Here is a 17,348-nt window from a genome sequence, read left to right as displayed (position 1 = left end):
TGGGCCAAGACCAACGGCATGAGGTTCAACAAGAACAAGTGCCGGGTCTTACACTTCTGCCACAACAACCCCATGCAGCTCTACAGGCTGGGGGAAGAGTGGTTAGAAAGCTGCCCAGCGGAAAGAGACCTGGGGGTGCTGATCGACAGCCGGCTAAACATGAGCCAGCAGTGTGCCCAGGTGGCCAAGAAGGCCAATGGCATCCTGGCCTCTGTTAGGAATAGTGTAGCCAGCCGGTCTAGGGAAGCGGTCGTCCCTCTGTACTTGGCACTGGTGAGGCCGCACCTTGAGTACTGTGTCCAGTTCTGGGCCCTGCACTTCAAGAAAGATGTTGAGGTGTTGGAGCGAATCCAGAGGAGGGCAACCAAGCTGGTGAAGGGTCTGGAGGGTCTGACCTACGAGGAACGGCTGAGGGAGCTGGGGTTGTTTAGCCTGGAGAAGAGGAGGCTCAGAGGTGACCTTATTGCAGTCTACAACCACCCGAAGGGAGATTGTAGTGAGGTGGGAGTCGGCCTCTTCTCCCTGGCAACTAGTGATAGAACAAGAGGGCACAGCCTCAAGCTTCACCAGGGGAGGTTCAGGTTAGACATTAGGAAGCATTTCTTCTCAGAAGGGGTCATTAGACATTGGAATGGGCTGCCCAGGGAGGTGGTGGGGTCACCATCTCTGGATGTGTTTAAGAAAAGACTGGACATGGCACTCAGTGCCGTGGTCTAGTTAACATGGTGGTGTCAGGGCAATGGTTGGACTCGATGATCCCAGAGGTCTCTTCCAACCTGGTTGATTCTGTGATTCTGTGATTCTGTGAGGTGCCCAGAAACCTGGTGCGGTGTTGGGGGTGAGCCTGACAGGAGCTGCAGGGTCTCTGCTAAAGCCCAAATACAGGAGACACGGCACAGACCTAACATGAAGTCTTACTATGGGAGAGCAGAAATATTTGCACACAATCCAGTTCATTACCTTTTATGGCTAAAAATGTGTGATAAGACATGTTTTATTTTCCCCAAGTATGTTATTCAGAGTCATGGTGTGAAATGTGCCAAATGATATGAAAAAGCAAATTAAATTAAAAAAATGGTCACCTGGAAATGCTGTAATGATGTTGTCCTGGTTTTGCTGGGATGAAATAGTAGAATCAATTTTCTGTTGCATTTTGTTTCAGTTTGTGGGCAGCTGTGGTATGGTGATCAAGGGCATTAGCAGTGGAAGCCAGGGCAGCTGACCCAGGCTGGCCCATAGGTGTATTCTATAACAGTAACGTCAGGTTCACTATAAATTGGAGAATTTGTTGGGGATGGCTGGGCATTGTTCTTTGCTTTGTTGTGGTTTTCTTTTCTCTCAATGGTTACTATCCCTGGGAAGTTTCACCACTGCTCTATGGGCTTAATATAACTTTCTGTCTTTTGTATTAGTATCAATATGGGTTTTCTTATTTTATTAAATCTATTTTGAGTTCAATCCATGAGTTTCCCTCCTTTTCCTAATTCCTTTTCTTGACTGGGGAGGGGTCTTGAGTGATAGAATAACTGGTTGTTGTTTAGCCCTTAGTGTGGGCTAAATGGAGATAGATGTACCCTCTCATTGGGCCTGCAAATTATGTTCTTCTTTTGGCTCAGTTTCATATTTCTTGAGCAAATAATTGTCCACAGTGCAAGTAGGAGGTGCTTTTGCTTATGTGTTGAACACAGCAGCTTTGGGACTGAAAATGAGAGATGAGAAATGTAGAGATGGTATTGTCTCAGCATGGTATAACTGGTCCACAGCATAGCTGTGCTGCAAAATGATGTAAAGAACATGTGATGGGCAAAGCAGTTGCCTGCAGAAAGCTCTCTTGTGATACAGATGGCATTTCTGCTCCCTGTGGGAGAACAAAAGGACTTCTATGCAATCCAGTTCATTAGGTTTTATGGCTACAACTATGCAACAAAACATGTTTTTTTCAAAAATACTATTTCTAGTGCTGGTGTGCAAACAAAATTTGCTAAATGAAATTCTTATTAGAAATCTGAAGTTCAGTGTATCTTAATTCTTCATAATGTCTTACATATAAGAAATACATATCAAGACTAATTTTTTAGAACTTAATTTAAAGAGAAGAATCCATCTACTGGAAATTCCTACTGTGCTTAAGAAAAAGTAACAAGTGGCCCAAGTTTACTCAAGTTTCATGTTTAAAGTTGCAAAGGACCAATGGCTTCTGTGTTACAGGCAGGCGGAAAGTTTAGCATGAACAGAGAAATACTGCCTCAAACACTTCTTTTGTAAAGTAATCACCAGTGTAAAACTACATGAATATTAATCAGGAAAGCAAGTAGTAATTTCTCATCTCTCTCTGGACAGACTACGTGTTACCTACAGCTTAATTTTGTTTCCTGTGGTTACCTCACCTGGTCCAAACTTGTAGGCTTGTGGTCTGTTGTAGCTACTAGATGTGAAACTTTATAAACTTCTTGCCTACTGTCATGTCCTTAAAGTCTTCCCATCACATGTCTTTGGCCTTACTTAGGCTAAAAGCAGTACAACGTCGCTTGTGCACATTCTAAAGCTTAATTTAAAGTCTACATAAATCTCTTAAATATTACTGTATCTGGCTTGCTTTCTTCTTGTGTAGTTAGCTACAGTAAGTGTAGTTAGCTGCACTTTCTGTTTGTTCTTTCAGTTAGCTGTAGTTTTTATGTTCTGTCCTCCATAAAGATTCAGCTTAATGGGATTCGCTCCATTGAACATGGGATTCCAGCAAGAAACCCTGTGCTTTGGTTTCCAATATGCTATTAAGAGGTCTGTGATGGCAAATGTAAAGTGATTATTCTCACTGAGCTCGGAAACACTGTGAATCAGAGATGCAACTGAGATTCATATTCATGTGGGAATATGTTTTAGCTTCCAAAGGAGGTCCAAGGGCAGGAAGTGGATGCGTAATAACCAGTTTGGCTTGATGCATGTGCTCAGAGGTTTAATGAAACAGAAAGGCAGCTCAACTGTGTGAAAGAAATAATCACACACTGGCTTTCTGTTTCATTGTAGATGAAGCTCTACTTCATCTCCCATAGTATAAATGCATGAAATTAGTCAGGTCCCCTCAGAGACTTTTTGTCTATGTTAATCATTTAATCAACAATCTTATGCTAATGTGTGTTTGTTACCCTTATTTTCTCAGTAAGTTTTTGTTTTTAATGCTATACAGTAATAGCGTTGCACAGCTTTAGAACATGAATTGAATAATTGAATTGTAGGAATAACTTACTATGTTATTGAGAGGAAATTAGTTGACATGGACCACTGTGAATCTGTGAAAAACCCTTAAATCCCAACCATAACAAGAGCCAAATGTACATCACAAGTTAAATATATGTGCTATGCTTTCAGCATCTTTTTAATGACAGTCATTTGACTAGTTAGGCCACATGCTGCTGTACAGAGAGTACACTGGAATTTGAACTAATGTTATTCCTGTTTATAGTGTTTATAATGTTTATATCAGGGCTTAGTTCACATATTAAGGTGTGTGTGTGTGTTTTTTTTCGGGTGTTTGTTGTTGGTGTTTTTTTTTTGTTTTGTTTTTTTTTTTCCCTTAGAATGGTTGGCTTTTGAGGAATTACTGTCAGACCTGTAACCATCTTTCATTTTCCTTTTTCTACTCTTGATTCTTGAGAATGGAAGGTTGATAAGAACCTTTAACTATGGGAGATCTCTACAGATCTTCAGAAATAAGAGACAGAGGGGCCAGAGATCCTAATTAAATACTCTATTTTGAAGCAGTTTGAGTATTTCAACTTGAAATTGGATTCTTTCTTATATAGCCATGCAAATGTCAAATTTCAGAATAGTCCATGATATAATAACAGTGTAGCTGTAGCCCTGATTTAGATAGTGGCTTTAACAACTCTTATTAAAACCTGGAAAGTGGCAGAGAAAATGATAATGTCCTTAGGGTCAGTGCTCATTTTTTTGTAGGCTTTTTCTCCAGAATTGAGATAGTTACATTCATATTGAAAATGCAAATAGACAATCTGCCAATGTGCCTCAGAACTTGGAGGTTTTTCCCAAATCTTTGTAGATGAAGGGTTTTGTACTTTGGAGGTACAATTTTTAAGATAGATACAGAAGACAAATTGAATTTGGGAAGATTTCTTGCTTAGGCAGTTGCATTCTCTTAAACACCAGGAGCTTTGAAATGAATGCAGAGGTGCGTGTAATATAATGCATCACATAAAGACTTTCTTTGGTGCATACGGAATGTTAATTTCAAGGTCTATGTGGATGTTGGGAGGAGGGAAATCTGCATTATTATCTGCTTTCTCCTGAGTCTGCAAGTATCCTCTGGTTTATAGTATTTTTGTTTGGAAACCCTGTTCTGCAGACAGAAAACCTGCATCTCTGAGACTTAGAAAGGAAAATTGAGGAAGATATCTTCCACGAATACTGCTGGGCTTGATTAGCTGGTGATATAGTAAAGGGAAGTAAATTGAATAGTAACAGTTTATTAATTTTAATGTGTTTTTTAATTCACATACTATTTTACTGTATCTTTAGTTTTCCATATATAAAGTATTCAAAGGACTGATTAATCAGAAAAGTCATTCTTAAATGTAAATCCACTGAACAAAACCAAATCTCATTGCAGCAAATATGACTAAGAAAAATATTGTTTATTCACAGAGCTTGGATGTGGATATGACAAAACATGCTTTAGTTTGAAGCAGGTGTAAGATGGAAAAGTGTTCTGAGTATGTGTGTACCAGTTAACATATAATGCTCCACTTAATATCAGCATTCACTAAACTGTGATGCTCTTAGGAGGCACAAGCATATGCTATTCCTGGCTATCTCTGCTTAGCAGCTGCAGACAACCTTGAAGGGGATTTCAGTAATCCTTGTAATGAACCTATCTAAGCAGGGAATCTGCTGTTCTTTCTCTCCAGCAGTAGGGGTCCTGGACACCAGGGCCTGAGGAAGCCTAGCTCAGGTTATGGTGTCATGAGATTGATTGAGCCATCCACTTGCTGCCACTGGAAGGAGAGAGGCTTCCTTTTTTACCCCTGCTCCCAGCTGCACAGCCCTGACACCATGCATGGCCTCTGGTACCCACTGGGAACCCAGCTCACTGATCTGAGGACATTCCCCCTTAACCCCAATGATAAAAAGATTCCCAAACCAAGAGCCCTGAATGTTTTCTGTTCAGAGTCTGGGTAGTAGGAAAGACTTAAGCAGGCATACTGGTTTTGTTATCCGAGACAAAGGTGGCATTTGAAGGCAACTGGATTTGGGGACCCATGGTATGCTTGATTCAGAGAGACTGTAGAGGGGTACTCTTACTGCGTGCTTCTGAAGTATGAACAGTGGGCTATAGAGTGATGAAAAGAGGGGGCTATATACCACTCCCAGAAGTAGGGGGCCTCCCTGTGGGGTTGGCAAGGGAGTCAGTTCTGGGAGCATATTGCCTGAGAGATGCAGGGAACAGAATGGGAGGCGTGTCCAGGAGAAGGCAGTTAGAACAGGCGTGGGGCTGAAAGCATGAGAAGAGCTGACAAGGCTGGTGAAAGGAGAGGCAGTGGCTGCTGAAGCCACGCTATCTTCTCTTGTCCACTTACCACCCAACACTGGACTCTAGAGACAAATGGGGTGGCAGTGACGGGGTCCCAGCTGCCAGAGAGTTCCTGTGCCAGCCTGTCCAGAGCTTGCAGGTCTTTACCCAGAGTAAGCCAAGACCACTTTGATCTGTCAAAGTAGTAGGGAACTACTGATTAGTGCTTACACATGTATCTTATTCTGGTGGTTCCTCCAGCTGTCCACAGATTCAACATCTTTGGTTTCCAGTTGCCACTTAGGTGTTTTCCAGATGAGTTCCTATTAATTTTCAGTCTGTAGGGTGTTGTCCTTTATTTTTGCCTTTCATACTTTCCTGCTTTGCAGCTGGTCATGTTTTGAATTGGTTCCAACAATAATTTGCCCAGCAGTCGTAAAACTTTCTGTCAATAGTAGTTTATTCTTTAAAGAAAAGAAACCTAAGTGGCTTTGATGCCTTGTAGGTTATGAGACGAAGTTTTGCAAGTGACTTGTGTCTGTCTGATGTTCAAGCCTACTGTAAGCTAAAGCCATCTAACTTCCATCTACCTTCTATGGTTTTAACATAGCTCAGATTTGCAGCCCTTTGCCTTCTGTTTACATCTTCCTGTTTCACTTCCAGTTGCTCTGCAGCAGCGTATCTTCTGGGATACATTCCACAGGAACATGTTCCTAGTTTGAGGATTACTGCTGTAAACTGAAGTCCTGCAGCAGTCTCACAAGGAAGTGATGATTTTATGTGATAAGGGATTTGCTTGAAACTGTGACTATGAATCTGCTTTCTACACTTCGTGTTTACTTGTGTTATATTAGTGCAAATGAGATGACAATGAGATTGTGGATTTAGTGTTGTGTTTGTATGTAAGTGCATTAAAAATTTAGAGAAAAAACTTGAAATTTTGAATTTTGTTTCTCCTTTCCCTTCCTATCTAAGGCAAACATTGCTCTAAAATTATCTAGTTTAGGTAGATGATCTGTTATATAAAGTGTCTGTCTTCAAAGATATACATCCTGTCTTCACATTGTGCTAGAATATATCCATGAAGTCTAGAAGTGGAATAAAAATTTTAGTTTTTCATTGTTTGTAAGCTTACATAATTGGTGGTATGCTCTATGCCCCCCATTTTAATTGAAGAATATATAAATGAGTTGAATGGAAAATTCAAAAAAAATCTTTGAACACAGTTATTTGTGATGTAAGCCTATTATCTAGCTTTATTCCTAAATGTGCATTAGCAGATCTTTTCCTGCAAAACAAAGGGTGACCTAAAGTATGGAGTGAAATGATGTAGAGGATCTATCTTGAAAGTAACATCGTTAATATAATTTTAATTTCTTTCATAAGCCCACATTTTCATGTAACACATTGGCCACACATATGCTATAAGAAATGGTAAAGCTCACTCTTGTGGTGTAGTAAGAGAAGTGCAGAAGCAACAGCCCTTTATTCTTCAGTGATTTTTGTTTGCACATAAACATTAAAGTGACCCTTAAACATACTGCTTTCTGTAGATAGATCCTTGATATTTTCATTCTTCTCTCGATGAACATGTTTTCTTTTGCTCTGTTTTTTTTTTTCTGTGGTCTAAGGAACTTTGCAGGATTGACGCAGTGCACTATCAGGCTGCTGGACATGTATTGATGCTTACAGCACCGCTAACCAAAGCTGCTTTACTAAAACTCACTGGTTTTTCATCAATCATGAAGTTACGAATGCAGCCAATGAAGGAGTTGCGTGTAGTCAGGCTGGACGTTAGCAGAGACTCTGGAAGAAGCAGGTATAAAAAAAAATTAGAGCTCATAATGACCAAAATAATCAGTTTGGTGGCAGAATCTGTAATGGAACATGAGTCCCCTCATTTGCAGTTCAGTGGTCTGTTCTGAAGCCCATGCTGTAGTACATCCTACACACAGACCACTCCACCAATAAAACTGAAGTAAGTCCAAATTGTAAATTAGTGAAATTAGTAAAACACTGGAGTAGCCAGCTTTTGGAAGAGTCAGAATATATGAAAAGTATTTTTGTTCCACTGAAAATCTTGCATGGGTGAGAGAAAAGCTGGTGTCTCCAGTCTAGTCTGTATGTGTGATAAGAATCTGCCATGCGTTTTTCTTTCTTTTCAATTTGCTGCTAAGTGAAGCTCTGCTCAATCTTCTGTGGGTCTTTTAAAATGTCTGGCCTACTGCCAATGTCCTAGTGACTGTTAGAGTAAGTATGGGGAGTTATCTACATTTATGTAAAAATCCTGATACTACATAGTCAATAGAGGTCTAATCTTGCATTTTTTTGACAACTGCATTTTCTTTTAAGTAACAGAGCAGATGAATCCCAGGGTGCGTGTTCGTAATTTCTTTTGACATTACATGTATCGTCATCTGTGTCTGATTTGTTAGTTTGCATTTAGTTTACTATATTTGTATGGTATTAGTATTATATCTTGTTTGTTGTTGTGAAGTTCATTGTAAGATTTTTCTGTGCCAGGGTGATAATAGCATTATAGAGCCAATGTATGGCATTGCTTTAGTATTCTGTAATTAATGTAGAAATGGAAGGCTCTGTTATGGAGCAGAACAGCATTTGCAATTACTACTTTATGTAACCTCTCTGGGAAGAGTTCTGTCCTAATAAAACTCCAGTTTGGATTTTAAGAGTGAACAGGCATCTGCATATAGATTTTATTATTCCCTTTGGGCTCATTTTTCCTCCTGGTAGTGTGGGATGGATGAGAACATCATGCATTCAAGCCACTAATCCAAGATAAGCAATATAATAAATTTTGTAGTTAGAGCTCTTCATGATTGACATGCAAGGCGCAGAGAAATAATGCTGCATGTTTTCAATGAGAAATGTACAGGAGATGACTTAAAAATTGAATCACGTAGTGTTGATTACAGTTTGCATATGAGCCCCAACAGAGTAGCTCTGTCTGTTGAATAAGGGAAGTAAATGTAGTAATCTTGGCCCACGCTACACAGATGGTCTGTGAATCACAAATTCACGTTAGCAGACATCTGTGCAATAGAAATCACGAGTCAGAAAAAGAATCTTCATGCTTTGGCTTGTGTTCAAAGATGCCATGGCTTGAAGAACAGGAAAGAAGCCTACCAGCAACAAAACCTTGATACTCCAGTTAGAGTGACAGTGAATTTCCAATCCCATAAATAAATAACTTATTAAAAACCAGTAAGCCCATACTGGAAAGTGAAGTGGAAAAGAAGCGATTTTTTTTCTAGCTAGCTGATTTCTCTACTGAGTCCATACCTGACCCTCCAGCAACTGTGAATGCTTTCATTTCAATGAAGCAGCACTTTTTTCTTTGAGAACTTGAGGCAGAACATTTCTGATCAGCTCTTGAACCTTTGAATTTTACCAGGTCGTTCACGTGAGGTATGTTTTGTCCTTTTTTTGAAATGAAAACTAAGCCTCTATGCTTTCTCTGGAAACCGTGTTGAAATCTGAGAACTGTGCGACAAAACTGCTAGAAACTTACCTGGTACACCTCCAATAAACACTGGCTTCCTGTGGTCAATTGCCTTTGGATTTAGTGGCCCTACCACGTGGTTGACTTCAGAGTCTACATCCAGCTGCACCACATTAGCATCTCTAATAACTGAAAGGAGAAGGAGCAGGGATCAAAAAGATTGTAAAAAGTAGCACGTGAGTTTTCTGTGACAGACAGGAGTTATCTGTTTGATCCAAGTAGTTTGATTTAGTGTTTGCTAGATTGGGTGTGAGCCATCAGTGCCAGCGACAGTATGTGGGCAGCTTCTGGCACAGAGCAGGGCCAATGGAAGATACAGTGTGGGAGCAAGGGTGCTTTTGAGTGGGGCTCTTGATTGCTGGCAGCTGTGTTTAGGCTGCAGGGTATGAGCATACAATGCCATGTGGCTCAGTGAAACTGTTTGCCAAGTCATTCCCAATCAGGGATGTAATAGAATGCAGTGAGGTTTCCTCCTTACTTGTGTGCCTGGGTTTCCTTCAAAAGGAGACCAGAATGCACAGGGAAAGGGTACACGCTCAGATCTCTCCTGGATGTGACACTGGGATACATCCCAAGTTAGCATCTAGACAGGAAGGTAAGGGAATTCAAAGTACCTGAGGTTTAGAATTACTTTTTTACTTCAGACCGAGGAAAGAAGGGTGGCTGTCTGGCACAGGGGCAAAATCCTGACTGTAGACCTCTTTCTGCGTGAGGCAGGGACTCCCCAGATCTGTTCTGTTATTTGGCCTTTAAGGGCAGCATACACTTGTGCCTACTGCATTCTACCAACTTATTTAACCTCTAATTGGGAAAAGAAGACTATTGTCTGGTATACGACTTAGGAGAGGTTGCCAGCATTTCATATGGGCTGTCTTGTGTTCTTTGAATAAGGAACTTCCATCCTTGCTTGTTCTTCGTAGGAACTTGTGCTTGTCCTCCCAGGAAGCTCTACAGTTTCTGTATCTGAGGGAGGAATATGACTGTCTCTTTCACACAAACTTTCATCTCGACAGGTGAAAGGGAAGAATGGAAAATGTGACCCCATTCCCAGTGCACTAGCCCATGGAGATGGATATATGGGGAGGCAGGAGTAGGCTGTCACCTCACTTAGGGGATGATCATGTTTTACTGACCTGCAATTCGGTGCCACCTGCCATCGCAGAGACTCTGTTTCAGTGTCACTGAAGTTGAAAAATCCCTGATTCCATTATTCAGTTTCACAGTAACCTGGAGGAAAATAATGTAGTCATCACTGTAAACCCTGTCCTGTTCTCTTTTTCCCGTCTGTTGTAATAATGCTGCGTTCCCCACTCAAAACATACCTAGTGTGTAAGTGAAAGAAACATTATTTAATGAAATTCTTTAAAATAAAGCAGCTTTCTAGTTCACAGATTTATTTTTTTTTTAGAGTCAAAAGTTCTGCAGCATTTCTGATTTGAATTCAAGGAAGAGTTCAAAAAAAAGATTAAAAAAATAACAGCTAATTTAACTTAAATTTTCTAGTACTGCTACTCTATAATTTCCTGTGTGGTAAATTAGCATTTAAGGGCATCAGATGATGTTTTGGCATCTTGCTAGCCACTTAATAAGGAAAACAATAATTTAAAACCCAAGTATAAACAAACAGACAAGACGTAAGAAAGGAATAGATGGGGAACTTAAGAATTACTTTTAAGTTATTTGTTCAAGCTTACCAGGAAATCTCTGACAGGCTAGAAAGTGAACCTAATTCTGAATTTTGCACCTCTGCTTTAGTTATGTGGATTAATATCGTTCTGCATGGAAATGCTGCAGTGGCAGAGCAGTGCTGTGTCCTTGTTGTGGGGCACAAAATTCCCAGTGGTGATTGCCAGAGAACTCCAAACACTGAGCCCAGTCACTCAGGCTTTTCAAATGTCTAAGTTGTCCCTGATAATGCTGACACCTTGTTGACTGAAAATGATGCAAGAAAACAATTTATATTTATCTTTAGAGGATCTCTGTTTCAATATAGTTGTAACTAAGGAATCTTTAAACTTTTTTTCCCCACAAGGGCACCAGCAAACAAGAATGAAATGATCCTCTTGTTCTCTTTCACCCACCCTTGGACAAAATATGTAGGAGTGATTAAAGGAAATGCAGAATCATGAGAGAAAGTGGATCCTTAACAAATCAATCACACAGACAAGCTGTACTGATAGAGAGAGACGTGTGCATTTAAAAAATGAATTAAAAGTGCTCATTGTTCTTGTTTGTCCAGCAAAAATATTGTCAGAAAACAGGTCTCTGGTAATGCATTCAAAGAGAGCAGACAGTTACTGGTAAAAAACCCAGATGCTTACTAAGAGAAGGTAACTGGCATACCTGTTGCAGTGCCAGGGTGAATTTTGTTTACGAATTGCACATACGTTATACAGCAATTGAGGTTTGAAGCAATAAGTGAAGCGGTATCTTTTGTTAGACCAACTGATACAGTTGGAAAACCAGACAAGTTTCTGGACATGCAAACCTTTCATCAGATCTTTACATAAGACGTACTAGGCTGGACCAGTTGTATACAGATGCAGCCTTTAAGTGGGGCATGATACCTAGTGATGCAATGTGCTTTAGGAAGTTCTCTGTTAATTCACCAAGGACTAGCTACAGCTGTTAAGAGTGGGCTTTATCTTACCTAATCAGCTGTCAAAAGTTAGGTGCCTAACGGAAGCACCTGTTCTTCTCTCTATAGTCAGTATAGAAAAATAGTTTATTTGAATGACAGCTCATTTACTCACCAATATTAGACACCTGCTTTAGGATAGGATGAATCACCATGTTAAACTGTCCATTCAGTCTCTCTACTGTAGGGACCTGGGTGACAGCATGATTCCTCAGGTGTTGCATTTCTAACCAAGGTACGGTCAGCCTCACTTAAATACCCTTCCACTTGGGTTGGCAGTTAGATACTGGGTAGTGCATTGCAGTGGTTAAAGAATGTCCACACTGCTTAGTCTCTTGACTATGCCCGGAGTTTCTTTTCTGAAAAAAGGATTATTTTTTCCCCCTGCTCTAAACCTTTACTTGTTTTGTCTACTTAGACTGCAACTTATTGCTATATGTGTGCAATGTGTAGCATGAAGGGATCCAGATTTTAGCAATGAACATAATAAAAAAGTAGCAATAGCAACAACTATTGGTAAGTTCATTTCAAGCCTTACATTCAAGCCTCGTTCAATTGACAGCCTTACAAAAATCTAGAGGCTCTAGAAACCAGATCAACCCGTACTTTCCCTTTCCCTCCCCGTCACACACATATGTGTTAAAGCACGAAGAGACTGAGCGGAATTCACTCTTCTCTTTTAATAAACAAGAAATAAAAATTCATCAACAGTTACCTTACTTGTAACTGTTTATATTTTTAATGTGTGGATGAAAGAGCAGCACCAAAGAGTCAGTGCTCTTGCTTCTTTTCAACTGCTCATTAAATATTTATAGCTGGTGTCAGTAAAGTGATCTGATTTTGTCTTAGGTGTTATTTTTTGTATTTTAAAAGAAATATCTGGGTTGCCTAATCTAAGCAGTTATTATATTTAGGACAGAAATAAGAATCAATTAATGACAAATTTGTAAGACAAAAGCTGTGTATAGCAGAGCCCGAGTAGGTAGGAGAGAAACCAGTCAAAGCAGTGGAGGAAATGTGACCCTCATTATACCTGTCCATTTCTCATGTGCATATTCAAGTACTCTCCATTCATGCTGTGACCATGCAGGAGAATTCCTGAGGTGCTTCGGGGACGTATTTCAAAAACAACTTCAAATTTCAGGCCTAAACTGAAGGATTCATCTGTGAGGGAAAAAGAATGACATTCTTTTTGTACTGAGTTAATGATGAAATTGGACATCAACTCAAAGGCAAAAGGGAAATTCAAAGCCCCAGGGTGGAACCTATTTGTCCAGTCTTTAAAACTATTGGAACATGTGCCAGTACACATACGTGAAGAGATGAGGTGGTGTGCTCTCAATGACCCATTTCAACTTTTGTTTTGATTATGTTAGCTTGAAGTACTAATCAAGGTTTCTTTATTTTTCTCATTATTTTAAAAAAATGTATTTTGTTTAAAAATATTTCTTACCAATGAAATGGACAGCAGAAAGTAAATTATCTGTATTTTTTGGTGGTTTCTTATTGTGCAATTTGCTAGACATTCAGCAGCCTTTATACAGTGAGCTTTGATGATTCAGTAGAAACCCCCTTTTTCAATCTGGCGGCAGGCCAGGGAGCAAATTAGAAACATTGCCTAATTCTTCTTGGTGTTCCCAATGAATAGGGTTGTGCAGTTTCCTCTCCTGTTCAGATCAGAGCCTATGTGACCAGAAACCCCTCATAAAACACTTCCTGGAACACAGCAGGCCTAAATGACCGAAAAGATGTGTTCTGTCATGCTGTTCATTATCTAGATATGCAGAAAGCCTTTCCTTAGGATTTTTGAATTACATGTTTTATTAATTAAAAACTAAGGGATGACCATTTGCTGGTGTACTCTTGGTCTTCGCCACATTGACTTCTATATGTCTCTGATAATTTTTACCATATTATAATCTGTTCCCTTGTGAAATTATTCTGATTATTTGAAATACATACGTACATACATACAGATGTATTTATGAAACAACTTGGTAAGTTTCATGGTGACATTGTGATCTGTCAACATCAGCTTCTTACCACAATAATGATCTGTATCTAATAATCCTTACAGCTCACAGTCTCAGAAATTACCACACCATTTAGTGAAATATGACATTCTGAAGCACAGTGAATGCCACAGTCTTATTATGGTATACATTTGTTTGGTAGCGTATTACCAAGGACGACATATCCTCCTTCTGATGAAAAGTATGTTCCTGATTCTGATGGACCTTCAAAGCAAGGCGTCACACTAAATGTCTGTGAAGCTGAAGTAATTGATCTTCCATTGAGCTGTAAATTGCTGAGGCAACCACTAAAACTGTAGACAGAGTTAATCTGAGGGGAAAAAAAAAGCAAGATTAGTAGATAAACTGCTTGTGGAAGGAAATAAACTCTTCAGTCCTTATTTGTACTTGTTTATGAGCTGTAAGGCTGTGATTGTCTGGTGCATCAGTTTTGAATTAAAAAACAGTTTCCAGAGAAGAGAAGCAAGACAGATGCTTTTCGTAGCTTCTCATGTCTCTCTGATGACTTCAAGGTAACTCCATCTTGTGTTGTTTCTCAAACAATCCTTACTGAGCCGTGAGAAACAAAGCGCAACTAGAGCAAGGCAGTGTTATACATACCTCACCCTCAAGGCAAGACAGGGATCTAGTTTTTCTGATTAGTGTATCTATCTTGTTAGCCACATAACACTAAAGATTACATTGAAGGAGACTTGGTTATGTTCATTTTTGATTAAACACTCCTTTCCGTATACTTCAATACCAAGATGTAGAGCAGAATCTGACTTCTAGGTACTATCTTAAAACAGAGATACTAAGACAACACTAAAATCTCTCCAAAACTCATCTGTATCTCAGACCTTAGGGTGAAACTGATCTCACCTAACTTTACCTATCTCATCTAAGCTTGCATGTCACTCGGGATTTCTTTGTTCCTCGGAGATCACTGGCTTTCCAGTTGCTGCTGCAAGTCTACGGAAGCCTGGCCCAGCTATCCTCAGCCCAACCCTGTGGAAGCTTTGCTATCCACTGGAGCTGAATTGTGTGCTTCTCGGCATGCTGAGGATTCCGTTCATAATATGCTTTTGCCTGAACTCATCCCTGCAATCAGCTTTTGCATTAGCTGTACATAGAGCTATGGGATGATTTAATGGATGTCTTCTTTACCTGGATATTTTTTACAGCTTTTCCTGGAGCTACACCCCCAATATAGAGTGGTTCAGTGACTTGCCAGGTATTAGCATTACTGACGAAAGGTTCTTCCAGTACTCGGAGACCATCAATTATCAAGCGACCAATATTTTTGCCTCTATTAAATATCACCTAGAAAAGGAGGAATAAAAAATTGGAAGGTTACTTTCATCTGTTGAGGGAATACTCCTGTACAGTGGAAGAAGATAAGAAGTTTTAGAAGAAACGCTTGTGTGTGATACTCTACAAGCCTATTTTATTAACTGCCAATATTCATTTCTGCACAACCCTCTCTTTTCACATTCATGTAAAGGCTAGATAGTAAAACTGCTGTCTTTCTTACATTTTGGTGTACAAGGCAGAGGTAATCAAGGTGTCACAAAGTCTGCTGAGATCTGCCCGTCTTATATTTGGTTATGTGATTCATTGCTACAGTGCTACCACTGTTAGCATTTCAACAGTCTTTGCCAGTTTTATGGTCTGGATTCATCCAGCCTACTTTAAACACTTAAGTGCCCAAGTTAGGAGCTTAGTAACTGTAGACTTGCTCTGTAGTCAGTGAGGAGAGGGGAAATTCAGAGGAAAGTTCACCTTGACCCCTGAAATTGTCTTTTTATTTTCATAGACTACAAAGGGAGCCTAAGACAGCTGTGCTTCTTGCTTAGACACTTCAAAGAAATTTGCTGAACAAAACTATCCTAGTCCTTCCTTTCCTGGCTAACTTAACTCTTAATTACCTCACTGTTCTGCTTGTTTCTGTCACTTCTGTTCAGCTGTTAGCGTTGGGAATTGCTGGATTTTTATAGCTGATTCACTTTCCTGTCCCTAGTTAATGACTTGATAAAATGCTACATCGAAGATTTAAAAATATTGGCAGAAGTTTCTCAACATATAGGCGTGGTTATGAACACATGAATGAAAACTCCCCGAGCTGTCACATCAGCAGTTACTTTACTGCGGCCTTGATAGCATGTGCGATCATAATGATTGCTTTCTTTTACTTACATTGTGCCAAAGGCCATCATTGTATTTCTCTTGGCTCTTAATCCTTATCTTCTGATGACCAGCATTAAACATAAAAATGAGTCGTCCATGAGCAATGAAAAGGGCCATGAAGTTGATTTCTCTTTGATCCGAGACGTAGAAAATCATTCCATGAGATGAGTGAGTTTTCAGATTGATAGAGAACTGACCTCTGGCACATAAAACACAATATTAAAATTAAAGCAGATATAACTGACTTAAAACAAACTGCAGGCAGAGGAAAACTGAGATTTTCCTCTCATCCAAAGGAATATACATCTCCTTTATGGAAGCGGTGTTTCTGAGAAACACTCCTTACTGGTTTTTGGAGTAGAAGTCAAAATTGGAGAAGCAGTTGCCTTGCAAGGGACTTGTTTTCAAAAATTAAAATTTCTGGAGTGAATAAAATCATTACAGACCACCAATAACTGACACTGTATACACTACATTTCCATTTGTGTTGAACAGCAACGTTGAGGGACTTTTTAACTGTGATGGCATGGAGGCCTGACAGTTCACAAATCTTTAATGTTATTCCAGATTCACTGCTAAGTTCCTGCTTCCTTGTAGTTCCTTGTGAAGTCCAAGACAACATGGCAAGTTATACCGACTTGGTTTGACACTGTGAACAGTGAAGACTTCTTGAGTGATTGGTATTACTTTGCTTCTAAAAAATGGCAAAGCTGTACTGATGTAGGACAGTGCCAGAACTGATGAGTCCTGCTTCTCATGTCAGCCTAGCTTCCATTCTTCACATTGCCTGAAGGATCTGTGTGTTCCCCATTGCATGTGTGTGTACATTCCACACACTCTTAGGCCCTTGCCAATATTGGTTGTTCTAAAACATCACAAGTCATTGTTTTTTTTAAAATGCACGTTACAACGATGAAGCTGTAATAACAGTTGCAAAACAAATATGTCTTGTAGGGATAAAGAGACATATTAGAGTTTGGGTTTTCCTTCTTCATATGGGCACCATCAGGACTGCCCTAAGTAAAACACTATTTAATTAAAACTAATGTAATACGTTTTTTATTTAAGTCAGGAAATAGCACTCTTCTGAGTTAGTGGTCTGGTATGCTTCCAGGAAGTGCTGTGCTGTTGAATTTGTAGTCTTTCATAGAAAGTATTAAACCAAAATCCTTTGTTGGTCATAACATACCATATGGCATATTCTGTGCAAACCTGAGAATTAAATGTCTACAGTATCTGGACTCATTATTAATTACTTTAATTTCCATTATGGCTTGGATTGGACATGGGTTTTATAGCTTTATGTCCTACTGCACTGTGTAGATTCCTAACCATTAAACAGCTGACAAGGTCCACTCAACACATAACTGCTTCATTTCTTGGTGAAATCTTGTGTTCTTTTCCAGCTCTGCTCTAACACCATTGCTTCTTGTGTAAAGAAACCGAAGGTGCATTGCTTGTATA

The 17,348-nt window shown here is 39.6% G+C and overlaps 1 protein-coding gene across 3 annotated transcripts in view; it reads right to left on the bottom strand.

The window, feature by feature from the left end:
* Positions 1-4,628: 4,628 nt before the first annotated feature.
* Positions 4,629-17,348, bottom strand: part of LAMA4 (laminin subunit alpha 4) — a 101,976-nt gene continuing 89,256 nt past the window's right edge. For all 3 annotated transcript variants that reach the window (XM_068395300.1, XM_068395307.1, XM_068395308.1), the window contains 7 exons: positions 15,894-16,083; positions 14,865-15,020; positions 13,869-14,028; positions 12,719-12,849; positions 10,181-10,274; positions 9,057-9,176; positions 4,629-7,330 (listed from right to left, as the gene is read on the bottom strand). In XM_068395300.1, the coding sequence (XP_068251401.1) occupies positions 7,185-7,330; positions 9,057-9,176; positions 10,181-10,274; positions 12,719-12,849; positions 13,869-14,028; positions 14,865-15,020; positions 15,894-16,083 (997 nt within the window). In that variant the 3' untranslated portion in view covers positions 4,629-7,184. The remainder of the gene's footprint in view (positions 7,331-9,056; positions 9,177-10,180; positions 10,275-12,718; positions 12,850-13,868; positions 14,029-14,864; positions 15,021-15,893; positions 16,084-17,348) is intronic.

Source organism: Nyctibius grandis, chromosome 1 (genome assembly GCF_013368605.1).
Source record: "Nyctibius grandis isolate bNycGra1 chromosome 1, bNycGra1.pri, whole genome shotgun sequence".
Lineage (NCBI taxonomy): Eukaryota > Metazoa > Chordata > Aves > Nyctibiiformes > Nyctibiidae > Nyctibius > Nyctibius grandis.
Note: the sequence above shows the minus strand (reverse complement) of the source record. Positions and strands in the feature narration are given on the sequence as shown.